The following is a 27545-nucleotide window of genomic DNA, read 5'->3' as shown; positions in this document are numbered from 1 at the left end:
AACCGAGCGGAGCTTCCCCCCCACCCATCCCATACACCCTCCCTCCCCCCCCCCCACCTCATCCCCGGGAATGGCACCGCCCGCCCCAAGGCACGGAGGCGATTCAGGTGGACAAAGAGTTTTTATTGGTGCATGCAAATACATCTCAATACTGCAAACTTCTGCCATCACGTCTCTCAACACACTGAAAAAATAAACAACCCCAGGATGCTCCAACCCGTGACCAACCAAAGCTACAGCCTCGTCACCCCAGTGCTACAGCGAACACACACGGCACCGCCCGCCGGGCCCCTAACTCTACACACGGGAAACGACCAGTGGGAACTCGAACCCCGATAAACGGAATAGAATTTACTCCCCCCCCATATATCCCCATTTCATTTTACAGATTTATTCCCCCCCCTCCCCTCTTTAAATTATAGTTTTAAATAGAAGCTGAGAATGCGCCATAAAAATGAGCATTAAATCCATCGTAGCGATGGTGCCTGCTTTATACATGATGGGTGTACACCATCTTTTATTTCATTTACATTTCAATCGAACAATAGATTTGCAAAGAAAATGTCTAATACAGACGTAAAAATATTCACACTAGAGCTTCACAATCGGTTGTACAATTGACAAACAGGCCTCTTTTCCCAAACTTTCCAGCTAAGCAAATTTATAAAATGTAATCAATGCAACAAGAAAAAAAAAATATTTTCTTTAAAACTTCCAGGGAAAAGAATACGCAGTAAACAGTATTAAATGCGGACAGCAGATGCTGCAAGCTAACCACAATACTTCTGAGTGGCTGTACAGTGGGTATGTGCAGTACAAATAAAAGCCACGTGTGTTGTATCACAACTACCGTATAATGTACTTGTTTGCCCAGCTAAGAAAACGCATGCATTCCCATGCCTTGGATTAACTGAGATCTACTCTGGATAAATCGATGGGCTATGTGCAAATGACCTTGGCTTTTGGCAGTAATAAATGCAGCCAGGCTCGGTTTTATTTCAGCTTTTACAGCAAAATCGAGTGATTAAAAGCTTCCACAAGCATCCTTAAATAACAGGGTGTAGTATTATGTTTGGGTGTTGGTTGTTTTGGTTATTCAGATTTGTGTTTCATTTCGTCACTGAGAGTTGGGTTTTTTTCCTTTGTAGTGTTCCCTTGCCAGCAAAGAGAGACACGGCAATGACTACTGCCAAAGTCAGCTGCTTGTTTATACTGGAAAATTGGGTCATTTAAAAAAAGCACATTTCTTGTGTTCTGCTTGCAGAAGAGGTCCCTCAATGAGAGGGAATTTCCTAACAAAGGGATTAAACTACAACATAAAAAATGGACTTTTACATACTATTGATAATCCGATCATTTCTCATTTTGTTACACTCTCAAATTCAACATCTTCCTTTAACAACAGTCTAATAATAATGAAAAGTCTGTTCACAAATATGATTAAGAAGCTGCTGGCACACAGTGTTTATGTACAGCAACAGGTTCAACTTGACAACTTGTGCTTTAAAAAAGCAAAGATAAACAACGTTTGGAACAATTCTGAGTTTAGATCAAATTATTTTAAGCATTCTTTCCTCAGCTGTTTCTGACCACTGTGCATTATTTTGTACCTCATCCAGCCTAGTACACCATTAGACAAGAACAGCATTCAGCTCTTGAGTACAGGATAAATTAAAATTCCAATTGTGTTATCAAAGCACTAAAAACCTTCCAAATCAGACCTCTACAAAAAGCAATTAAAGAGCTTATTTAACGTAAATCAGCTGCATACAAAACTTTTTTTTTTCCTAAATCAAATGTCAAACTTCAGTGTCCCTGTACTAGACTACCAAGAACCAACGCCAGTTTGCTTTGCAAAGAGTCTAACCTTTCCTTTGAAGGGTCTAGTATACATTCTACAATGCAAAATCTGCATAAACACTAAGTTTCATTTCTTGTCACCTGTTTACAGGAACAAAATATCAGTAGCAGGGCAATCTCCCTGCTACATGTTAAGAATGTACAGATAATTACTTTCTCCCAGCACAAGCATTAAGCCTCTATTAAGACCTATGTGGGAAATGAGGCAAACCAAGGAATGAATCCAGGTAGTGAGGCAACACAATTAACTTAGACACTAGTAATTCCTGTATCTCTTGCATGTGAAATCCCTGCTGTACCCCTACTGGGGGAAAAAAAAACAAACCAAACAAACCAAACACCAAAAACCCCAACAAAACAACCCAAAATGCTTGTCCAAGCAAAGCAAAAGAGCCGATCTCCCTCAAACTGCTATGGGCCTTTTTTTTTTTTTTTTCTGACAGCACAGGTTAAGTTAGGCCAAAACTCAAATGGGAGTCACTGCTATTAACACACAAAGATTAGTACTGTATCTCAGTGTCAGAAAATAAGCCCTTCCCTAGCCCAAAGGCACCTGATTTGCAACTAGACAAATGAATACATACTTGTTTGTATAGGGTCAAGGGCTGAAACTTCACCAAAGAAGAAAGTCAGAGCTAGGTTCCAACCTGTAGCTTCTCCTTGTCAGGGCACTGGAGGGCATATTCCATGGCAAAACCCACAGTGTTAAAAACTGTAAGACAAAGCTGTCATGATGTTAAAATCTCCAGATAATTCTTTTGCCCGCCATTCTGTGTATTAAAAATTCAACTAAAAAAAAAAAAAAAAAAACCAAACCTAGCCTCAGTTAAGAACCAACTTTCCATATGAAGTGTATGAAGTCATCCTAGAGAACTGCTCTATCATGGGACCTCCTGCTGCAGACAAGAATATATAGATACATTTGTTCTTAAACATGCCAATTTGGTTGGCAGGAATACGTCAGGCTTATGTAATTTCACTGGACAAACAGGCAAATGTGTGTAAGCAGCTTATCCCAATCCCCCTCTAGCACAGCACAACCAAGTTTTTAAAATTGCAATTTTAAAATTAAAAAGTTAAGGTAAATACACAATCAATTTATGTAGTATATATTCACCCTCAGATCATGCTGAAGATGTTCTGTGGAGTTCTGGTGCACAGAGGGCTCTTTCCCTGAGGGCAAATAAGGACTTCTCAAACCTTTATATTTTCTCTATTTTTGTAACAAAATAGCAATTTAAAATTTAAAAATCTTTTAAAAAAATTACATCACCTTCAACATGGAAGATCTCACTGTTTAAATATCCATGAAAGAGACATACTTGTTTGCATATCTGTTTTGGAATTACATTGTACAGCAAATAATAGTATCTCAGAAGCATTTCAAAAGTAATATAAATTTATATTTACAGAATGGTCTTGGTATAAAATATACAACAATCATATTTATGTCTAACATTCTACGTTAAATTTAACATCAATAGGAAATAAGTTAAGGTGACAAAGGTGGTCTGGTTTTTGTATCCATTCACTTCGAGTTGCAAGTGAAACAAAGCATCAGAGTAATCCTAGCTACGAGGTGGCACTGGCTACAGGAAGGTACAGCAACAGCCAAAGGAAACTAAGACTACTTGACTGTTTTTCTACATACATTCCTTTACATTTGAGTATTAAATAGATGTGTAAGATCTTCCATACTGACACCAGGATATCAAAACTAACCCTTGGATTTTCAGGTATATTTACAACATAATTATTTCATGGACAGGTTCATCAGGAGAGATATCAAACACCAATATTTACTTAGTCTAATCAGTAACCCTCAGGGAAATGCCAACCCCCACCCCCCAGAAGCGTGCACAAAACAGTTATCAAAATCTTACCCGACCACATAGCTGTGATTTTGTAAAATAACAACTCAGACGACCAGTAACATGATCCTCTTTTAAGCATTTTGCTAGCAGGAAAAGCCCTTACATGCAGTACACCTGGTGAAAGATCAGCTTGGCTTAAAATATTCCAGTACAATTTTCAGAGTAAACAACTTCACAGAAGTTAATAAAAACATAAAAAAAAAAAAATGTCAAACTTGTCACAAAGAAAAATAAGAGGACAAACAAGAAGATAGTAATCATCAAGAGGGAGAGTCCTGCTTTCTTTCCAAAGAGAGTGGATTTTTAAGCTTTTCAAAAAAAGTATGCCCAGGGCTCTAGTTCATGTGCATTCATGAAAACCATTTTTCAGTTGACACGTCTATTATGATTCTCAGTCACATCTTAGCAGGGCATAAATTCATACACTATTCAGTACTCTGAAGGTCAGGTAATGCTATATTACTGTATTTTCAGGGTCTTTGAAAATAAGTTGCCACTGAACAAGCAAAAATTAAACCTGAATACAAAATTATGATTAACAACATTTAACAAATGTAATATAACCGCCATAAATTCCCAATATTTAGTTTAAATTAAAAACAAAACAGTACAAAAAACAGCAATACCATCTTGTTAGTCAGTGCAAACACTACGTACAGGGTTTTCAAAGAAAAGCCAAGAGCACCTGATACTTTTTGCCAAGTCATCTGGATTCTATAACCTCCAAGTTGAGAACTATTAAAGAAAACAAAATATGAGAAAAACCAAAACTGCTGTTACATTAGTGCATAACCTCTCAAAATGGTTGAAAACTGTTTCATCTATAACTTGGGGAACTCGATACCCAGAACACCAGCTGGAGGACTTAGGCACTTGGTTTACTTCTGATAACATTACTTGGACAAGTAGCCTGTGTATGTGTATCTACAGTACTAAAGCAGAAATTGGAGAGGGGGGTAATGGAAACAAAAAGCTGCAGCAAAGCACTGCACCACAGACCTGCAAATAGCAGTGCAAAGCTAATGGTGTGTTAACCCTGTAAAAGTCTCAAGTCCAAATCTCCACCCCTCAGCCTTCAAACAGGAAACAAAACTCCATGCAAAGTTCCACAACTAAAGAAAAAGCAGCTGCAACAAGACACAAGTTCTTCTCTCTTGAAACAAAATACAGACAAATAAGTTAGTCTTCCTTTCACTAGATGTATCATCGTAGGATCCTGCTAGTTTAAATAACTGAGTTGTTAGTTTTCTACAGAAGCCATTTTAAACAAGAATGGCTCAGATACCGCACCGGATTGCTACAAACTCATAAAAAGCTGCTTGAAGCTTAAGTAAAACAATGTCCAAATTCCATTCATCTGTGGAAAGTGAACGCCTTACCCTAGTAAGTTTTTTTTTTTTTTTCTTCAGAATGCTAATGCGAGAGGGGCTTTGAAGTATCAAAGAGTCCACAGGAAATGCATGACCCCAATATTATTTTTTTTAAAAAAAATATACATTATATAATATATATTATATATATAAAAAGCTAGTGTAAATGCTTCCATGGTGTGGTCACAAGCTGGAAAGATGAATGCCTTTCAGCTGTTAACCATCCTGCCATTTGCAACAGGCTTTAAAAAGTCATTTTTATCCTCAGACATAATGTGAGCGGTTTTCAAAATGAGGCTGCCAGCACTGCCTGCTGTGCTGATGGGCAGGCAGCTTGCATTGCTAACAGATGTTGTGATCGGCTGACTGAAGCAAGAAGTTACGGGCAGGATTGTTTTCTGCTCCTCCCTGAGGAGAAAAATAAGTTACACAAATATTAAACAAGTACATGCACAAGTATCCGGAACTGAATTGTGTGCATTAAATAAATACTGACATAAACTCGTTTTTAGCAACAGGCTAAACATCTTACTATGGAACGGTACGCTCAGGATGTTAAATGCAGTCTGCCTCATCTTCCAAGGCTGCATTACACATTAAAGACTACAGAACATATAAACCTAAAATAGTGTATTTTAAAAACCACCTCTCTATGGAGATTTGTGCAAACGGTATGACATTTAGCCTTCCCAAGTTTATCTTAATTTCTGTTAACTATAAAAATACTTTTGCATTTTTTGCTTACTGAATGTGAAAGGTATTTTTAACAGCTGTGACATGTTTCAGTATATACAGTTACAACAACACATACGAACACTGGTACCATCCTGTGACTTTCAGATCTGTGACCTAATTCTATGTCTTAACAGGTTCTTCTCACTTCACCATGTTCACACCATGCAGATGTCTAATCCAAGTCTGAGCAGGTACGTAGTTCATCCTTAAACAATCATGCTTCAGCTATTCTGATGCTGCTGTTTCTCTAATACTGGCAGGCACTGCTGTTTTGTCTAACACTCACAGAATCACAAGGTCTTCACCTAAACTTTGTCTCTTCTGTTCCACAGATTCTTTCTGGTGCTGCTTCAGTGGATGCCCGTTCTCTACAGTTGTTCCATTGAGCATCTGATCATCTTGAGAACTAATACCTAGCTGTATATCCAGAATCTCCTACAGCAGAAAAGGTGAAATGTCCATCAATAAAAACAGCTGAAGATAAAGGTTCTTCCACCCATGCAAAGGCAATTCATGATTCCTACTACAGTACCACCAGCAGAGCAAACCAAAGCTGTAGCTGGTACTGTACATCAGCACTGGAATGTACCATGGAATATGTTGCAGATAGGAATCTTGATTTAAGTGTACAATGCTTTTAAGAAAAGGACAGTTGATCCTAATGCTGGAAACTAACACTATGTTTTATGACTGCACAGCAAAAGGAGGAAATAGCATAGAAAAAGCTGCACAGAATTACAAAGAGTGAAGTAGTAGCAAAAATAAAGGATTACTGTAATTCAAACTACTTTTAGAACCAGATGAGCACAAAGTTTAAATAAAATTATCTGATTTAAATGTGAATGTCAATGTAATACATTCCTAACTACAGTTTCAACACTAGAGAGGAACAGGAAAGGCAAGGACTCCCCGTTTTTACAAATGCTATCCAAAGATAAAGAACAAAAAGGCAAAAGTTATGACAAAACCACTGAGCTGTCCTTAACTTCAGCAACATTAACCACCAGGAATCTGCACTGAGAAGTGTGAGACCCCCCCTAGTGTTAAAATACAGCAAATGTTTGATAATGCAATGATTGATCACTACAAAAGAACAAAAAGGTTTTGCTACCAACATAATAATCTATTTTACAAAGGAATTTTAGAAGCTTTATAATAACTAACAAAAGGCCTCAGTGAGCTCACAGATTTTTGTACTTACTTCTATTTGTTCACCTTGGCCATCAGGTTCATCTGTATCAAGGGCTGACAGCTCCAACTCAATGTCTCGATCTGGCTTTGTGTCTGCACAGTCCTCAGTAAAATCACTCTGAAAGGAGAGTTGAGATGTTCTGTAAATACCAAGGTGACTTCTCACTGCTCACACAACTCCACAGTATTGAAGTGAAAACAGAAGATGCATTTCTAGGACACAACATTTTTACAATATAGAAGAGCTAAAAAGACATAAATAGAGCTTTGGGCATAGACAACACAGGACACCTAATCACACTGAGTACTTAAAACAGATAAAATGAATACCAAAGGAGAAATTTCTGTGCAGTCCATTGGTTTAGACTTGTAACATGTATGAGTAGAACAAAAAGTAAAGACTGCATGAACATGGCCTGTATATTCTGCTCATGCTCTAAATGGATAACTGGTGCAGGAGCACAGCAAGGGCACCTCCCTGATCCACGGGAAACAAATGGGTGCAGCAACAATGACTTAATGTGTTATAAATATTGAGGAACATTACAACTAAGAGTTTTAACCCTTAGTTAAAATGCACACACTTATGTATATACAAAAGCCCTCACAGATTTTTTTTCATCCCAGTTACCCCTTTCTTTACCTCACCATTCCTCAAATCAATTTCCTTGCTTAAAAGATTTAAGGTAAGACGACTGCCTTCATCTAGAGAATTCCACTTCTGCTGCATGGCCAATGCATTTGCCTCTCTCTGCAGTAATAATGAGTTACTTTTGGCCTGTGGAAAGAAAGGTATCAGTTACCAGCACGTACACTTAAGGCAGGTATTGTCAAACAGCAAAACAAACCAGCTTACAAAAAACCCAAACAACCCAGTTCTCTTGCTAGATGGTTAGCTGTGTATTCCTTTAAGGCACAGCATGTATTTTGTTTTGCACTTGCTGACATGCATCAGGCCCATCACTTCCTCCCAAAAATGGCCTTACTGGTGTCAGTGGAACAGCTCATATGAGCAGTCCTTACTCATCACACTAACAGTTGCAGTAGCAGTGTCCAGTTAACCCCTATTGATCATTTTGTCAATTGTACTATTTTCTGCAGGCTACACCAAATAAATTGTATTCATTAGCACTTTAATAACTTTTTTTTTTTTTTTAATTAAAAAGCCCCACATGGTCTAGTATCTGATCTTACCTGCTGTAATTCAATACTCAATAGATCTCCAGTGCTGGAATGCTTTCTGTGACCAGACAAATCAGTAACTATGAACCTGTCCCTTGAAGGGAAAGAAGGTAAAACTAGAAATTAAAACCAAATTATTTAGATGAAAGGCTCTGTAAACTTCATTAGTCTATAAAAGTTAGATTTTTGGACAAAATTATGTGATTAAGATAACCCTCTTCACCTTTATTGGGGCACACAATACCCTGAGGCAATATAAGGCAATATAACATCCTTATTTTTACACTTTGGTAAGCTGTGGCAGGAAAAGCTGAGAGAAACTACTCCAGCTCCCAGATTCTGATGTGACAGCTTGGCAGTATCTGGCTCCAACTCTTTCATTAGGTCCCTCAAGGGACATACTGCTAGTAATTGGGTATTATTAGCTGCATTAAGCAATAAAGACTACCTAAGTCTTAACCTAGTTTTTCTAGGGCTTTGAAATCAACAGGAAAGTATCTTTTACTTAAAAATGAAGAATGTCTATTAATAGCTCCAGATTCCAACCCCCCTTTCACAACCTCAGAACAGCAAGCTGCAGAAAATGCTTTTAACAGAGCACAGAAAGAAGCCCATACCGTTCTGCATACCGTGCTGATGAAGTAGAATCTGAGCCATAGGCACTCCATCTGGAGTCAACAGCATTGACATAAGGGACATAATCTGTAACAAATTAAGATGCCATTCATTATCATTCAGCCTGGAGAAGAGGAGGCTCAGAGGAGACCTCATCACTCTCTACAACTCCCTGAAAGGAGGTTGGAGCCAGGGGGGGGTTGGGCTCTTTTCCCAGGCAACTCTCAGCAAGACAAGAGGGCACAAGAGGTCTCAAGTTGTGCCAGGGGAGGTTTAGGTTGGACATTAGAAAGAATTTCTTTCTGGAGAGGGTGATCAGCCATTGGAATGGGCTGCCCAGGGAAGGGGTGGATTCTCCATCCCTGGAGATATTTCAAAAGAGCCTGGATGTGGCACTCAGTGCCATGGGCTGGGAACCACGGGGGGAGTGGAGCAAGGGTTGGACTTGATGAGCTCTGAGGTCCCTTCCACCCAGCCAATTCTATGATTCTATGATTCTATCTTCTCTGATGTTACAGTAGGATATCCAGGTATTTCAGCTCTCTGCATCTTCCTTTGCTGTAGTGAGCATGGAGAGGATGAAATGCTCATGGTTTGTACCACCCCATTCCACAAATCCCAAGCTCATACCTGACACACTGATGGGTTTAGTAGCACTTCCTTGGGAAGCAGTGGCCTGAATAGGATCTGTTGTGTGATAACCCGTGCGGGATGACCTGGAGATTGCACCCCACTTGGAGATGATGGGTCCATCACTAAATGGGATTATAGGATCTTCTTCCTTTGCCCTTCTCTGAGTTTCAAATAAATGCACTCTCCTTTTAACATCCCCGCTGTCCAAATCCTACATATTTAGGAGACAGAAGATACATGGACTCATTTGAGGTTATTTGGATGCTTCAGCTGGCAATTAACTTTCTGTTCATTGCTGCTGAACACAGTGCTGAAGATCTACCAACTAGAGAGCCAAAATGGGTCTCTGGGATTTAACTATTGCCCTTTTAATGGCAAACTGGCCATGAGAAAGCCACTGCCAGTGCTAGAGGAAATAATTTTGCTTTTCCAGGCCTGTGTTTGCAGGCAGAAAAAGTCCCAGTATGCTTTCATGTCCTTCAATACCAGTTCAATATTTGACTCAGGCAGTAACAAAGGCTCAGGATGGGATCTGGTAACACTTGTTTCACAGAACAGAAAGGTAACTGCTACTTTGTATAGCAGAAAGTCTCCAAAAACCATGAGCTCTTATTCTCCACAGTTAAACTGTATTTTATAGTCATACTATACATTTTTTTTTGTTCCCTATTCTTTCAGTTAGCTGGTTTTAATCTCATGGGAACTGGGTGATAAAAGTAAATTGCATTTTGTTTGCACAGATTTGTTGGCATTAAACTGTTTATCACAGGAGAATGTGCCTTCCAACCAAGTAAGATATACAGTCTAGGAAAACAGTTCCTACAGATTCTCTGTGGGTACAAAGCAGTCACAATTGAGTTCATGCTGATTATCCTGGGTCAACAGTACTTCAGCTTTTCTCTGAGAGTGTTAAGTTGCTCTTGGGATTAACTTCAAAGTAAAGATCTTCTGAAACAATGGCAACATTAAGTCTTAGAAAGAATCCTGAACAAGGCCAGTGACTCATCCCTACAGGATGGACCATTGCACCTCAGCCAAACAGGGCATGGAAACACCTCCTGGGAACTGGCCACAATGACCCTGTGTTAGCCAGCCACACCAGGTACTGCAACATGTACTGAGACTACTTCACATGCCACACCCCTAAGGGTGTATGTGCACATATATACTATATTTAGATTAAGAGCTCTTGAGAGAAACAAAACTAAGAAACCAGAAATTTTTATCCCACTCTAGTACACAGAACACATTTAAAAATTATGAATTCTTGTCAGTTTACAGACCCATCTACTCAAAATACTTTGGCTACGAATTTGATTTACACAGATTTGTTATTAAAATAGTTTTTCTTTAGACATCTGAGAGGTTTATTCATGGCACTTCATGCTGTCACTCAAGTAAATACATCTTTTTATTTACCAAACTGGAAAAAGATATTCCAAACGGCTTCAAATGGGCAGAATTAATTCAAAATACTAAGAATAGAAGCTATCAACTTAAAAAGGAGCCTTGTTTAACCAAGTAGAAGACACTGCAGCTCATAAGTATCATTACACTAATGAGATAACATGCAGAAACCCCTACCATTAACACAGCATTTGAATTGGCAATCACATCCTTGGGCTCGGAGTCGATGGCATTGATACAAGAGCCAATGGTGCCACAAGACCATGGTGAATAGTGAGAGAGATGGTCTTCCTCAAATTTAGCTCCACTTAAATCACTGACACTCTCTGAGAACTAGGGAAAAGGGAATAAATAAGCAGTGAATAATAAAAATAGGGAATTCAGCATTAAAATACGAAAAGACATTTACTGCTATTTAATTATCTCAAAAGTCAATCAAAACACAACTACACTTCTAACCCCTTCTTCAGACAAATACCTACAGTAATTACATGGAGAAGAAGCCATGCATTTTCCTTTAATGTGTAAGCCCTTCAATGTGTAACCCTCCCACCTGGATAAAAAACCCCTACATTCTGAATGTACTCAAAGGGACTTCAAGTACATTACAAGGCCTTTTCTGAATAATCACAGTCTAACACCTCAAATATCACCAACAGGACTGTCAAACCACAGCAAAATGTGGTCCTCTAACTAGTTTCTTGGGTGCATGCAATTTACACATATAAAAAATAAATTTCATGAGATTTTTTTTGTTCTAAAGCACATCATTTCTATTTGTTGTTTCCATTCTCATTTACAGAACTTATCACATAAGCACACAATGTTCTACCAATGTCTTTTGTCACTTTTAAGGGCTATGTATCCTATGGCACTTGCAGCCTGACTCAGTCTACTCATCACCTTGTAATGCCATTTGGAGTGAGGAAGGGGAAGTCCTAAATGGAAATGGACAACTACTGTTGTTTCCTACACAAAACCCTGGAGGTTCACAAACTACTTCAACAAAATTACATTTCCTTTAGTGAGTGTAAATTGAATCACTTCACCTTTTTTTTCCCCAGCAATCCTATTTAGCATCACCTTTATATAAAACTGAATGGATTCATTATTAGATACTGTTTTCCTTTTGCTAGAAGATTAAATCAATTTTGTCAACAAAAGATGGCAGGTAGAAAACCTTCACTAGAACTATTAAATGGCATCTTACAGAAACAGGAAGGGAAAATAAAAAAGTTCTTTGTCTTCCCACCTCTGTGCCGAAATCTACACTGAAGAGAGGAGAAGGTGGAGTTGGAGATGGTGTTGCCATAGGAAGGGCTGATGACACCAGAGGAGTTTTCTGTGTGTGGTACTGTGCCCATTGCTCTGGCTTCCGTCTGAGCTGCTCCTCATAACCAGTCTTCAAGTGACCACAAGGCTCCTGGCAATAATAAATAGAGGACTGTAGATTCTATCACGCCCTGATTAGAAGGCAAATTCTTGCATGGGGCACACTCCCAAATTCCTTTGAGTCTGTAACTTTTCATTGATATCACTAGAAGAACTTCACAGCTATTTGGAGGAGAACCTGGCCCATACAGGGCAACTCAAATGCAAATAATTTGAGCAACATGCATGGGAATGAAAGAGGCAGAGGGGATCTGCTCCTAACACAGATTATAGGGATGTATTTTTCAAGCCCATTTTATTAAGGTTAAAACCAAAACAGAAACTTTGTTCAAGTCACATGTTTTGATCAGTCTAATAAACAAGTATATGCTGATTATTTACCAAATTTTCAGTAATGACCTTCAGAACCAAGACTTGTTTCTCATTTTGGCCCTCACTTACCCTTGGTAAAGGCACAGTCCTCTGCTCGTTTGGAGGTTGACAAGCCACAGAGTAATACCCATCCAAAGAGTTGTACCTCTCACGTAACGACGTCTGATAGACAGATGAGTGCATCACATCCATGGGAGGTAAAGAATTGCTCCTAATAATATCATCCCGTGGGTACATCTGTGGGCGCCAGATGCGCCTGCTGTCATAAACTGGAGCATACATTCCAGAAGGGACAGGAGGAACTGGTCCATACGGCTGCGGGGGAGGAGGTTGGTAAGGAGAATTCAGTCGATCTCGAGGGGGAAACGTGCTGTAATGGTCGGCATATGGCACGGAAGCAGGTGGGAGGGAGGACTCTGGAACGTTACTGGACCTCACAAAGCGAGGAACGCAGGGAGCCACACCAGCTGGGACTGTTGGAGGTGGTGGATAATACCCTTAAAAATTGGAAAAAGGCATATTTAATGTAGCCACAAACGAAGCAGAATGTTACACCATCTAAAACTGTAAATAGCGTTGGTACCTTTAGAGAACCAAAGAGCTGCACTTTGCAGACCTGTTACCGGCCCTTTCACGTTTCTGTGCAATCTATTTTCACATCTGACAACTGTGTTTGCAGATGTAGTGCTGACCCTGTATCACCTTGACCCAATCTGGAAGACAGTTCTGCCACTGCTCTTATGTACTGTGGTAAAACTATGTAGAGTAAAAAGACAGCTTCTTAAGCACTTCAGATAGGTGAAGTAGTTCTCCCTAAACTAAAAAGCTGCCTTGTTAAAAAACAAATAATTCCAAAAGCCCATAAATAACCATTTCACACTTAGTTTATTCTTTTTAGTTTGAAGAAAACTGTCTGAACAGCTCTACCTTTCATCTTGAGAGCTTGTGAGTGACCTGATGCTGCAACACCTAATTGTTTACTTGAACAGAAACATGCATACTGTGACCTAAAAAGAGGACTGAAACCTTTCAAAGACATTTGAGCACTATGGAGATGCTTATGTCTCACAGCAAAACCATGCTATGCCTCTGAATCCTGTCTATGGATACCCTCACAAAAAAGGGCATGAACTGAGCAAGCCTAAATAAATGCAATTAAATGCTAACAAAGGAAAAAGAAGAAAAATCTTGAGGTTTCAAGTTCTTCTGGATGCTGAGGTACAAGTCACATAACATATAGCAAAAAAAAAGACAAGAACCACCAACACTGAGAGCAAACTACAGGTCCTTCCCATACTTGGCAGTGGACAAGATAAATATTCCATTAAGTGAAGAGTCAGTTGATATTTAAAAAAAAAGCCCACAAAACTAAGTTAAAATTATTTCTCAACATCAACACTTAAAAAGTTCAGAACAATTTTTGATTCAGTGCTCATCTCACTTACCTGTCTGCGGGTACTGTGGAACTTCATATGACAGCTGAGTCCTGGGATCTTGGAAATATTGAACATTATCAGAATGTGGAGGGTAGACAGGGACTCTGGGAACAAACGGGCTGGATTTTGGAGGCACAGAACTAACTTCTGTTCCAATATTAGGAGGACCAGCTGAGGTAGCTGCTGCTTGGCTTACAGGAGTCTTGGGTGGAGAACCAACTTTACTGTAAAGGATACCAAGAAATCATTAATCAGATCTTTATTTATCTCAATTAGTTGCCTCTTCATGTACCCTCCCATGTAATGGAAATTTGGGCCATGTCATTTCCTCTGGAATTTTATTTTTTCATCCCCCAAAATGATACTACTATTACACCTCAGACTTTCTTTTAAGAGAACTCAAAGTGGATATAAATGTTTTGGTATGTACCCAGAAGCTCACATACCACTTGTGTTTTCTGGTAAACACAAAGGCTTTGAAAGTTCATTAAGAATTCCTGGGTAAGTATCTAAATATTTTAAAGGGAAAACCCCAAAACCAGGTGGTTTCAATGATTATTAAAAGGGCTCATGCACTATGTGCACCCTCTTGGTTTCAGGAAATTTGAGTACAAGCTTTTGTTTATTTAATAACACAATCTTAAGCAAGACACCAGGCTGAGAACAACAGAATGAAAAATAAAGGGAGAGATTTACCATTTATCTACACCTATAAATATTGCATGGGAGCATCCCACAGCTCAAAAAAGCAAAGCTGGCCCTGACAATTTGAATCCACAGACTTTGTACAACAGTATCTGTTGTACAAAGTGCAAGATCAGTGCAAGATTTTGAACTTCACAGCCAGTCAGCACCACCACTGACTGCAAGCCAAGACCAAAATCCAGTATCTACTGTTTGCCATGCACCACCTCCATGATTTTCTATGAGCAAGACGTTGTACTATCTTTTAAAAAAAAAAAAAAGTTACCTACTTTTCAGGTAGTGATTCTGTAGGGGATCCAGAAACGTTGGGGCCATTGGCTCCAGTCTTCCCTCCCTTCTTGGTGTTGTCCAAAGCTCTCAAGGAGGTGTCTGCACAGCGAGGGATCAGCTGGGGAACACCACTGTCTAGATTAGCTATTCCATTAGTACTTGGCACCATCTTCCCTGTTGCTTCAGGGCTTCCTATGACAGAAATTACATTTCCTGTTGTGGTTGAGACAGTGCTGTTTACGCCAACTTTATTTAGAAGAGGGAATGTTCTCACTGTGGCACTGATTTTTTTGTTCCTCAAGCGATATCTATAAAGAAACACACACAAAAAATAAAGGATTTAAGAAAAATGCTTATTGTGCAGCTTAATTTTTTTTTTAAAACTAGCAGAAAGAACCAGTTGAGAAGAATATGGTATTAAAAAGTTATATGACTTGAAACTGATTATTATTTTTAAAAATCTGTAAATAGAGCATCAATGTCTTCCCTGTAACCAAAGATCATCTCTCCTCTTAGAAGATCCACTTCTGTAGTTCTTTGAAAATTGATTTGAGGGGAAAGAGCTTCAAGAATGTGTATGTTACATACTATTTAAGTAACTCACTTAATTCCTTAATCAATCAAAATGTAGTCAACATTCTCTCTCCTGTAGGCACTACAACCAACCTTTGCAGACACTGAGCCTAGATGCATTTCCAGCAAGGAAATTCTACTTCATGTGGGGTAAATAAAAAAAAACCAGCCTGGAATTAAGTTACAGATATTGCTTTACTATACATTCACTTTTATGTAGACAGATTCACAAATCCTTCTGAAAGAATAAATGTACAGAAGAAATGGTTTTCAAAACTCTCTGGAGACTGCTTGGATTTAAATTGAAAAGAGAAAGGGCTCCCCCACACTCACTTTTCAAGCTCTTCCTGAGAATGAGCAAATGTACAGTTTGTTCCTCTGGGACACCCGCCTTGCTGTCGAAGGTCTCGGCACATACTTGTTTTATATTTGCTATTTGGTTGTGGCTTTAAAAAAACAAACACACAAGACATTGTGCTTACAATCCAATACAAACTTACATAAAAATCAGCCTAATACACACACAGACACATCCATCATCTGCTTTTACATTTTACATCTTTAATTGGAAAATGAAGGAAACTTCTTGTGGATGGGCTAAATAATACGCCACGGAATGGATCTCACTGCAGCAAACTCTGCTGCATTCCCTACTCAGAAATGTGAAGTCTCAAAACCTGAATGCAGTAAATAACAGTATTATCAGTTATTTCACAGAAAATGCTGTATTTCAAATCAATAAGAATTTTTCAAAGTCACATCTCTCAATAAATACACATTAGGACATAAAATGTAACAACTGAATATAGTCACCTGTGGAGTTTCATGGCCTTTCCTACTGTAATTCTGAATGAAATCCACCAGCCCATGTACCACAGTCTTCACAGCAACCATTGCATTTTCCAGCTGCTCCCACGTTGGAGATGCTGCATCTAAAATTATTAAAAGGAGGCTTGTAACTCTATCACTAATTGCAGTAGTAACATAAATGAGGCAACTCTTGAAGTACTTCAAAACATCAAGTTCTAGGACAGAGCTAAGAGAGTCCTGAAGAAGCATTTAAGATACACTACATTAATCACTGGGAATTCTGAAAGCAGGAATGGAGGTTATCATCTTAACAATTTACTTTGCTAGATAAGAAAAATATCAAGAAATTATTTAGAAGCTTGATTTGCATACCTGGATTTGGATCTATGTTTGCCAGCAGCTCTAAATGAGGCCTCAGCCTGTTTAAGTTTGCAGGATCCCCAGTGCGCTGCAAGACAATTGTCAATTCTTGTACACTCTTTGCAAAAGATTCTGGAGACTGGAGCTGAAAACAGAGTGAGTGTTACTGTGCTGCATCTTATAACTATGAACTACTAATCTTACAAAGATTTTCATTAATCTGGTTCTTAAATACAATACTTAAGTGTCTTCAGATGGCATAGAGACTATCAGTGGAGAGAAATTTAATTTCTCAGCTCAGAATCTGCCCTATGAAGCTTCATCATAAGACACAAAAAAACCCCAGCTAGACTCTACTAGAAAACAAAATGTCTTCGTATGAAAAATACACTACAGCAGGGAGAAAACCTGCATTCTAGTTTTGTCTAATACTTGATAAGACCAAAGACAAGAAATTATCTCAAGTGGTTCTCAGATTTTTTTATTATAACATTTTCTAGTCAAATCTAATCTTACAAAGATACTAAAATCATCCCTTTGACAAACCTTGTCAATAATGGATTGCATGTGTGATTTATGTGCCAGGTCCCCATAAAGAAGGGAAGACCATTGTTCTGGTGATATTCGAAGTCCTGCTTCCATGGCAATGTGAACAATTTGGGCATCGTGTTCCCTCCGCAAAGCCTCGTAACTCCGGAACTCTTCTTTAAGTTGCATCAGAGAAGAATCTTCATCCCTTTTAGTGACCTATCAAGTAGTAATAAAGACTCCTCTTTTAACAAAAAAAATCTGAAAATCCACCAGAAAAAGGCCAGTTGCACAGCACAAATCACCAAAGTATGGCTTTGGTATATTTTAGCATAAACTTAATCTTCTTTCATGTATGCATCCAGTTAGAGCAGAGCAGAGGCAGCACAGCCAGCTCTTCAGGTCTGCACAGGATCAGAGGTGCAAAACACCAACCCCACTACTTCCAACTAGGAAAGTGATCAGATTTAAGTCACAGAAGATAGTTAGATTATAAAAAAAGCATATCACTTCTTCCTGAAGCAGGCTAGGAGTGCCTACAGAGTCAGGTTTTATGCCTCTTCCAGGGGAGATAATTTCCAGATGATGGGCAGCAGTTAATAATGAAGGCAGTAATTTCAGAATCTGTTCTGCCTAATTCCACATTGTACTTCTTGCTGGGAATTTTAAACATCAACTTTTAAATATCAAAAAACAACTACACTTCATAACAGCTCTATATAAAAATCTTATAGTCTACATTAGTCAAATATGTAGAAACTGAATTTATATAACATTTTACAGGTGATAAAATTTTACAGGATTTTACTAATCCTCAGCTGGGTTCTCAGGAGCTGCATTAGTTTAAAATAACAAACTTCAAATACTGGTATTTTACCTTAAAGCATGATGCTCTATACAGTAGCTGCACAACATGACCAATGCTTGTTTTAGAGGCCTGAGGAAATCTTGGTTCTAGCCTTTGTACAACAAAAAGTACCAGAACTTTTCTTGAGAGTGCAGAGCCATCTTCCAGTGCCAGTAAGACAAGTTTCAGTGCCTCCTCTTGCATAGCTTCACCCACAAAAAGAAAACATTGGAAGTGAAACACAATGCCAGATCTGAATCACCTTGAACATAATTCCTTAGTACTTTTTATTTCACTAATCAGAAGAAAAATCTTTGCAAACATTAAGAACTTTGCTAGTTTTCGAGTATTGAGAAGCACTCTACAGCAAATATAAGACAGCTAAAATGAATTTTCAGTAATAAACATCAATACTGCAGTTTTTTATCCTTTTTTTTTTTTACAGTGCAGTCTTGTAGCCTTTGTCATTTTGGACATCTCATCAATGCTACACCACAGAACTGTATAAAATAACTATGGAAGAGCACAGCATTGCTATCAGCAGTTATTGGAATCAAGAGAAAACTACTTCCAATTTCTTTTTCAATTCTCTGCTTGCTTTAGCAACATTATAAACTAAGAATTTGCTGTTTCCATCAAAGATTATGAACAGGATCATTACAGATTTCAAAACTAAAGCATGCTGCAACTGATTTTATTTACAGCTGAAGTATGAACAAGAGAACATCTCCAGTCTCATGTCCAATTCCAATTACAGGCAGCAGTACAACCAGCCTGTGTTAGTTACACAGCATTAAAATCTGTGCAGAAAGCATGCATATATTTACTCTTCCTTGTCAGAATTTTTAAAATATTTCCTAATAGTTCTGAAGAACAGTTAATAAGGGGGTGAAAAAAGCAACCAAAACTTTAAACCAGCAGATTTTACTAACTTGTAGTCTTTTTTTTATTTTCTCCTTTCTCCCTGCCAAATGCTGAGAAACAGAAGTTATTACATCTTCAGTCCAAGAAAAGAAATTTACAAAGAATGTTTCTTTTGTTAAGGAAATGTATATGTAAACATACTCTGCTACAGATTCTACAGGTTCTTTACCTGGTCCCAGAAACTGGCATCCTCGTGCTCTGACAGCAGCCCAAAGGTTGGCAGAAAGCTGCTGAGGATTTTGGTGCTGCAAGATCAGTTCTGTAACAGTTCTCTCTCCCAGTGACCGAGCTGCCCTCATAGCTCTAACTCGACCCTCCTCCTCCACCAGCTGACAGTTCACCAGGGTCACAAGCTTCCTTTGCATTGGACGGCTCAGTGCACTCTGGTTCAAGCTTGCAACACCTGCAAAGAAAGTGAGAAAAGGAAAACTGTTGCTTCTGATCGGAGAAATTTCTCTGAACAAGAAGTCTAAACTATGTACCTTGTTTTAGGACTTGTAATTCATTATCAAAAGCAATTTTATTTAAAATTTTAAACTGACGAAGCTCACCCTTCGAGGAAAGTTCAGCTTTAGTGTAGTTGTTCCCCAGGAAACATTAAATGAAGAATATTTTGCAAACTTAAAGTAAAAAAATCAAGTGTCACAGGTGTGAATAAGCTTTTAAAGATATATATGAAAGTGGATTACAAAAATGAGAGGATTATCCCACTGAAGCCCAGAATCAGTGCTGAAAACACAAGGTTGTTACAAGTAAACTACATCAAAATTCCACTGCTCAGTAGAGACTCACCCTTTCCTCCACTTAATGGCTTTAAGTAGAGTGCCAAATCCTCAACACATTTCTTTGCTACTTCATAATGTTTGTTCTCTCCAACATTACTCAACTTCACTGTCTGATGATCAGGTACCTAAGAAAAAGGAAGGGGAGGAGAAGGAGAAGAGTTACATGTACCCGGCTGCCCTCCCTGGTGCGCCTGGGATGGCACCACCACCACTGCCACTCCTTACATAACACTGCAGCTGCACACTGCTTTTGGAGAAGAAAAAGACAGGACCCACCCAATGCATGGAGAACACAGTAAGGAACAACACAAAGGGCTCCAGATGAGGACCAGGGTGAGGAAAGATTATTTTTGTTAGTGCTCCACGCATTAGGATAGGAAGCGATAGCCAAGGTGTAATGAGAAGGTAATTAAAAGATGAAGGAAGATCACGAGATTGGAGAGGGTGAGCAGTGCAAAAGAGCATCATTATCTGCTACAGAGAGGACAAGGTAAATGAAGACAAAATTAACTGGCAAGAAAACATGGCAAAAATTACAGGCAAAGTTCAAAAATAATTTAAGCATAATTTGGGTATGCTGAAATCTTCAAAGAGAGGAACCAGCAAGCTTAAATTAGTAGAAAAAAGCTACAGTAACAAGGTCAGACAACAAAAACAGGAGTATCAGTCAGAACACATTCAATTGTTTGAAAGATATTTCAGTAAGTTAGAAGACCAAGAAAATTAATGTTTTAAGATCAAGGAGTGATTTTACACAAATTTAGACGTAAAGAAAATGAAAGGAACATGTGAACTTGAGAAACAAATCTTGACGTAGTGTTATTACCAATAGGTGTGTCAAGACACATGATAAGACACTAAAAAAAACAAGTAAAAAGCTTCTTACTGCATCACCCAGGTTTTAACAGCAAGAGTAACATGAAAAACAGCAGGATCAGTGTGAGGTAAGCAGAGGTGTTCAGTCTCCAGAAGGAGCAGTACTGATTAGATAATGGCTGTTTTGCCACCACTAGTGGTGTGGGGACATTCCTGGCCTGATCAGCCAGGGGCTGTGAATGCAACCCAAAAGCCATCATCTTGCAGGTTTTTAAAAAATGTACCCATGCACCCTTCTGTGGGTTGGCTAAACTGCTGGCACCTTGCAAACATGTGACAGGCAGAAGTGAAACTCCTTGCCAGAGCACAATGAGGGAGTGCAGTCTGCAGGTTCACTTTTCTAATGACAGCTGTGACAGATAATTGTCTGTTTCCCAATAGGTGTTTTTCTCCAGTCACAGTTCAAAAGCCTTCTCCTTTTAAAACCAGAATTCAGCTTACAACTGGGACGTGTGTTCATTTTATGAGAAGAAAATTATTCTGAACATGGTGTAGTTGCTTTTAAAGTACGTGCGGGCTTCTAAACATTACAAAGTTAAAGTCCTACAATATTTTAGGCTAAAATGAGGGAGAAAGATCAGCACACATATTGCAACTGGCACGGAAATGGTAACAACATGGAGTGGCAAAACAAAGAGCTGCTTAAATCATACCTGGGCTCCAACTAACTGGAGGAGTGCAAAGTTGACAGGAAGCACGTCGATGTCTGTGTTGATGGCAGTCTGGTCGAAGGGACATGCCTTGCGATGGAGCTTGTTCAGGCAGGTCTTACAGACAGTGTGAGAGCAACCTAAGCTGATGGGTTTGTGCACATTCTCATCAAACTCGTTGTAGCAGATTGGGCAGGACAGAAATTCTGTCCACTGAGCTGCCTGCACAGGCATTGTGGAAGCTGGACGCTTGTTTAGCAGGCTAGAAGACCATTATTTCACTGTACTATGTTTTGGCAGCTGGAAGTGAATAACAGAGTATTTAAAACATGCTTTCTACTTATTTAGAATTATTTTTAATTTAAAAAAAAAACAACCTTGAAAAAGGCAACAAAAAGAAGTTCATCAAAACCGTTTACATTCACACTTTGGCCATGAAGATTTAAATCCACAGCTTCATCCAAGAGCTCAACTGCCCCACCCTTTGCTGCAAGGTGCCACGATGCTGGCTTTCCATGCAACCTACAGACCAGTCAGTTCACTTCAAGGCTATGAACAAGCTTCTCCCAGCAGCTTGTTAGAAATGCAAACACAAAAATGTTCTAATTACATGTTTAACATTATTATTTTTTTTCTCCTCTGACGATGGAAAAAAGGTAATTGTTCTGAGGAAGCTGAGATCTCCCCTCCACAGCCAAGTTCTGTAACTTGCTACTGCAATTCCATTGTTGGCTGTGCTACACTTTAGTCAGTGCTGAAGTCTCAGACCAGGGAAATAATTGCTAGAATATACTCTATCTGTGGATGTATTTTATGCTAATTCTGACCATCTGTTTAGAAATCCTATTTAGTACTATGAACATTCAGTGCCCTTTAAATAACAGGATACTTGTACAAGATGTCCTTATCTTAGTGAGCTTTTCAATATTATGCAGCAATTTTCCCCCAAAATTAAATCCCGTAGTAAATGTAAAATACAACAAACTGAAAGTTAAACCTGTCCCTTCAAAACCAAATTGCTGAGGTAACACCTTCAACATAGGCCAGAATATTCACACGCACTGGACAAAACAGATTTTCACCAAGCATCTAGGAAAGGACAATCAAAGCTCTTGCAGGGATGACAAAAATTGCAATGCTCTTGAATCTGCTACTGCTACATCTGCCTTTCAGCCAAGAAAATTCAAAAGCAAAACAAATAAAAACAAAACCAAACAATGAGCCATCGAAGATTTGCATCGAAGATGCAACATGCATCGAAGATTTTTAATTCCTCTATAAAGAATCCCACTGTTTCCTTTAGCACAGCTACCTCAGCTTCCCTACAACAGCAGGACAGGAGATGTTCAGAACTGCAGCGTGAAGCTTTGCAGGAAACATTTAAAGCTTTTTGCCAGCATCACCAGAAATGTCAAGATCCAAACACCAGCACTCTGCTGACCTGGGAACACTGTGGGTGGGTTTTCACCTGACTGCAGGACACAGGTAACAGCACAAAGCAGACGTCCCTGGGCAATGTTCTGCTGCTGTGACTCACCCAGGGAAAAGTTTCAGAATTGCCAGGACCCAGAGCTGAGCTGGAAACGTGTGGCTGGTCACTGACCACCTCCTCAGCAGCAGGTGCTATTTCCACCCTGCTCAGTCAGTATCTCAAATGCAGAAATCTCTGCCCTGAGGCAGCACCCACGTTCAGTTTCCACAGATACTTCAGAGTGCAGGAAACCACCTCTCTATTTACAAGCTTTTAAAATCTAGCTGGTTGTTTTCCTGAGCAGCACAGAAATGAAACACAACAGATTCTTCAAGTGTGCGCCGCAAATTTTTAAAGATCCGTCTCGGAGTATTTAATCATCATAAATGACAAGTTCCACTAAGCATGTGTTGACCTTCAGATTTTTGACAGGCAAAAATCCAATTAAATCAGCAAACAGCTGGGGAAAGCTCAACTCCTAAAACTTCCAAGCAGCCGTGCACAGAGGAAGCCTCCCTACTCTCTGGAGCGTGCCAGCTCCCCTGCCACTCTCCCACTCCAGTGTGTTAGGAAAACAATCTCTCATCTCCCAATTATCATGTCAACATCTACAGAAAGCATAAGCCAAATGTTTAATAAATTCTTGCTCCTTGTCAGAAACAATGTATTTGTGGGATGCCCTCTCCACTGCTCCAGTGCTCTCAACTGAGCAAACACAAGGAGCAGAGCATCACAAAGCTGGCAAACTAGAAATCGTTCTGGTTTTGTTTTCAAAGATGATATACTCAGAGCAATTACACTGGGTCTATCTGCTCATTGTGGCAGACATGTTAGCTGTGTCTACACAAAGACAGGGCTCCCCTTCCCTCTCAAAGCAGAACCTCCCTGCAAAAAAAAAAAAAAAAAAAAAAACCAAAACAAAAAAACCCAAAGAAGTGGGTGACACAGAAACAGGCCAAACATTTGCTTTACAAGGTATGCAATTTGAAAAGACATTGTAGTTTTTACTTAAAACATGTTGACAAAGCAGACTTACAGCAAGTTTTATGGTATTGCTATTGGTAGCAACACCTCAGATGGCAACCTGAAAAATGTCTAAGTTCGGAAATTACATAATAAATAAAAACTGTGTCATTGGGTAATTTTCTGTTTCCAACACAATAACATTTCCCCACCACAGTAACGGCTGCAATGGAGTGTGGCAATGATGACAGATCACTGGTTTCTCACAAAAATTTTAGACCAAAATATGTGATGAAATTGGAAGGTGGGGTGGGAGGGAAAAACAACCCCCAAACCTTCCTCAAACAGCTGTAGCATTTACCCATGACAGAAGCTGCATGATTTAGGAGTTCTTATCTCACATTAGCTTTTAGCTATTCCCAAGACATTCTCTACAATTAATCCAAATATTGTACTTATTTAGCAACCTTTGGATATGATAAACATAATTTAATCCCAACTTCCTACAGAAGCCAAGCACAGGTTTCTATTAGGTCTGTTCCTCACACACGAGTCTCAGGACCCCTGAACCATTTTTGAGCAATCCTGACATAGACACCTCACCTCTGGAATGCATAACCATTCCATGAAAGCTGGAAAAAGGTCAAAACCCACACACAGTTCTCAGAAAGGACATCAAAGACCTCAGCAGTTACCTGGCCACTTTTCTGCTCTCTCAGGATGTACACACCAGCAAACAAGAACCCAGCCCAAAGATTTTTGTTTGGATATAACAAAGAGTATTGGGAAAGTTGGGACACGACACAGATTTGTAGGAATTCCAGCAAATCTTTAAAGACAGGGGCTTGACCTATGAAGAGCAGCATCAAACATTTGATGCTTGACCTCCAGAGTTCAGCACCAGCCCTAAGCACCACAGCAAGGACAGAACCCCTCAGCAGGACCCTGAGCCAGCACCTTGCACTGCCCACTGCCTGGATGAGCTCATTAAAAGTCTGATGACAATTCTTATCTTAAAATCTACCTTTATGCAGGGCTTAGAGGCCTAATCCCAGAAGGAGATGTTGGCTCTGCTACCCCAGAAGTTAATGCTCTCAAGAGTTCAACAACTTCACACAAGCCCAGAAGAAGGAAGAGGCTTCAGCCACTGGTGCTGCTGTTGCCTTACAAGATTTTAAGTTTCCCATCCACCCATCCACCCCACCTACTGTGGGATTTCTGTGTTTCACAGGTGTCACTGAAAGGAGAAACTGTCTTTGCTCAAGCCTGACACCAACTCAGCTCCTGTAAACAGTATTGACTTGTCAGGACTAACTGAAGGGCAAATAAATGATAATGGCTTTATTTTTTTAAAGTATAACCACTATGGTTCATGTATACACTTTACAAAAGAGAAATCCCATATTCTAACACTTTTTTCAAATAATTTTAATGAGACAATTTTAATTCTGAGACATGGGCAAGAAATCAGAAGGTTCCATGAGAATCTGTACAAACCTTTTAAAAGTTTGTACAGAATAGCTTGATATGCTCATGGATATAGGGATTTTTTTCCCTTTCACTAGGACTGTCCAGTCAGTAAGGAGAGACCACTCCTATTCCTCTCATTAAGGGATACACAAAATGTTACCCAACAAAATGTACCATAAAACCTAAGAGAAATGCTGCTAGCTATTACCCTCTGGATATTGCAAATATTTTACCTACTGTAAATCAACAAAGCCCTAAATGAAAGAGAGCAATACTCAAGACAAAGACTTCAGTTTGAGACATCTCAAGCACTGACACTAGAATTGTTGAAATTTAGTATTTTTGACAGAAATGGCCGTGACCTCAAACAAGACAGGAACACAAGTTAATAAGAAACCCTTTCTTGTGGAAAGCTTTGCTTACATTGCAGAAACAAGAAAAAGTTCATTAACAAGGAAAGTATGTTTCAGGAAAGTGACTGAATACAAAAACTGATAATTCAGTGCTTCACAGCACAATATTTGTATATTTGCAATACAAGCTCCAACTTCCACAATTTCAACAGATATTTAACACAGACCAAAGGTTTTTTATTCAGATTTACAGCTGTACTAGCTGGCTCTCATTTAAAATGAGAAAATATTTTCTGCCACCATCACAAATTTACACTTTGGTAATCTGAAGGCCTGTTTTTAATTTTTGTTTCAACATTATGACACAACCCATAAAAATAGGCACTGAAGAACGACCACAAGAGCCACTACAGGAATTACAATCAAACCCAACCAAAATCCTAGCTTTTCACCCAAAGTGAAACAGCCCCACAACACAAGTCTTCCTGGCTGACCAAACTCGGGCCATCCCCTCCTCTCATCACCCACACTCCATGTCCCTGTACACCCCACCTATAACTCAGCACCCACCCCTCCAAACCCACTGCTGCCTTTCTCTGGGCTTTGTGCCGACTCCTGAGCTTAAAATCCTCAGTGCTTCTCCAGCATCAACAGAACCGAGACCCGCTTTTCCTGCTCAGCTGTGGTTTGGTTTTTGTGTTTTTTTGTTTTTTTTTTTTTTTCGCTTGTGTTGTTTTTGCTTAGGACACATCAAACACGACAGCTCGGGCCTGTTCCCCATCACGGCTCCGCTCCACCATTACCCCTCGCAGCGCTCCGCACCAGCGGCGATGCCCTCGGTACCGGAGCCCTTCTCCTCCGTACTGGAGGACGCCACCGAACCGGCTGCTCGGTGCCGAGGCCTCCCCGCAGGGCTGCCCGCGGGGTAACCGACCGCCTCCCCGCCTTCCCTTCGCCGGTGCTTGCGCAGAGAGCGCGGAGCGGCCCCGCCGGGTCCCCCCCAGCCTCGCCCTCCCCTCCGGGCCGCTGTCAGCAGCCTCCGGCCTCGCCGCGCACCTGCGCCCGGCCCCGGGCTCCCGCCGTCATTTCGGAGCCGCCACCAAATGGCTGCCCCGCGTCCCCCGGCCGGCCCAGCGGCCTAGCGGCAGGGGGGGCCCGGCAGCCCCGTTCCCCGCGCCGTAGCGGCGGACGGTTCCCGGCGGGGAGGGGGCGCTGACAGGCCGCGCTCGGCGGACGAGGCCCGGACCGGCTCCCCGTCCGGATTCCGCAGCGCCGGGACCCCGCAGGGCGCCGGGAGGCGGAGGAGGAAGAAGTGACGGGAGGGGGGGGGGGGAGGGAGGAAGAGAGAGGGAGGGAGGAAAGAGGCGGGCGGGGCCCCGCCGGGTCACCGCGTCCCCCGCGCCGGCCGCCCCCACCCAGCCCGCTCCTACCTGCGAGGCGGGGGCGGCGGGGCCGGGAGCAGGCAGCGGCCCCGGCCTCTCACACGCCATGGGGCGGGCAGCGCGGCGCGGCCCGGCGGAGGCAGCGTCGGAGGCAGCGTCGGGGCCCTCGGCGGCGCCTCCTCATGGCGCTGACAGCCGGGAGCGCCGCCCCGCCCCCTCTCGCGAGACCCGCCCGCGAGAGCCCAACGGCCGCGCCGCGCGTGACCACGGCGGGCGGGCGGGAGGAGAGAGGGAGAGGGGGCGCGGGGCATTGTGGGAGCTACCATCGAGTCGGCGACGGTGAGGCGCAGCCGGGCGTGTCCCGCCGCTCTCGGGAAGCGGTAGCCATAGAGACGGCGTGAGAGAGCAGCCGCGGCCGTCGCTGGCGCCCCTCAGCGGCCCGCCGAAGGCCGGCAGCGGTTCCTCGAGGCGCGGTCCCCGCCCCCGCCCGGGATTTGCTCTCCCCGTTTAA

General features: G+C 40.9%; 1 protein-coding gene and 1 non-coding gene across 10 annotated transcripts; both read right to left on the bottom strand.

Annotated features, from left to right (window-relative positions):
• Window positions 1–102: 102 nt before the first annotated feature.
• On the bottom strand, window positions 103–27308 carry RC3H2 (ring finger and CCCH-type domains 2). 9 transcript variants are annotated; one of them, XM_071766175.1, is made up of 21 exons: window positions 27083–27307; window positions 21399–21695; window positions 19877–19994; window positions 19254–19487; window positions 18191–18366; window positions 17332–17532; window positions 16798–16930; window positions 16429–16547; window positions 15949–16061; window positions 15042–15350; window positions 14077–14291; window positions 12701–13128; window positions 12120–12290; window positions 11045–11200; window positions 9458–9671; window positions 8830–8914; window positions 8225–8306; window positions 7674–7808; window positions 7041–7148; window positions 6126–6274; window positions 103–5512 (listed from the first exon to the last, which is right to left on the bottom strand). In XM_071766175.1, the coding sequence occupies exons 2-21, from the start codon at window positions 21627–21629 to the stop codon at window positions 5314–5316; spliced, it is 3576 nt and encodes a 1191-aa protein (XP_071622276.1). In that variant the 5' UTR covers window positions 21630–21695; window positions 27083–27307; the 3' UTR covers window positions 103–5313. The 9 variants fall into 9 exon arrangements, with proteins under 9 accessions (XP_071622276.1, XP_071622282.1, XP_071622278.1 ...); XM_071766181.1 differs by having other exon boundaries at window positions 103–3848; window positions 6145–6274; XM_071766177.1 differs by having other exon boundaries at window positions 8225–8300.
• Window positions 17020–17133, bottom strand: LOC139806683 (small nucleolar RNA SNORD90). The gene has a single exon (XR_011730319.1). It is a non-coding gene; the product is annotated as a small nucleolar RNA SNORD90 (small nucleolar RNA).
• Window positions 27309–27545: the final 237 nt, after the last annotated feature.

The sequence above is a fragment of the Heliangelus exortis genome, chromosome 22 (genome assembly GCF_036169615.1).
Source record: "Heliangelus exortis chromosome 22, bHelExo1.hap1, whole genome shotgun sequence".
NCBI lineage: Eukaryota > Metazoa > Chordata > Aves > Apodiformes > Trochilidae > Heliangelus > Heliangelus exortis.
This window is presented reverse-complemented; position numbering and strand designations above follow the sequence as displayed.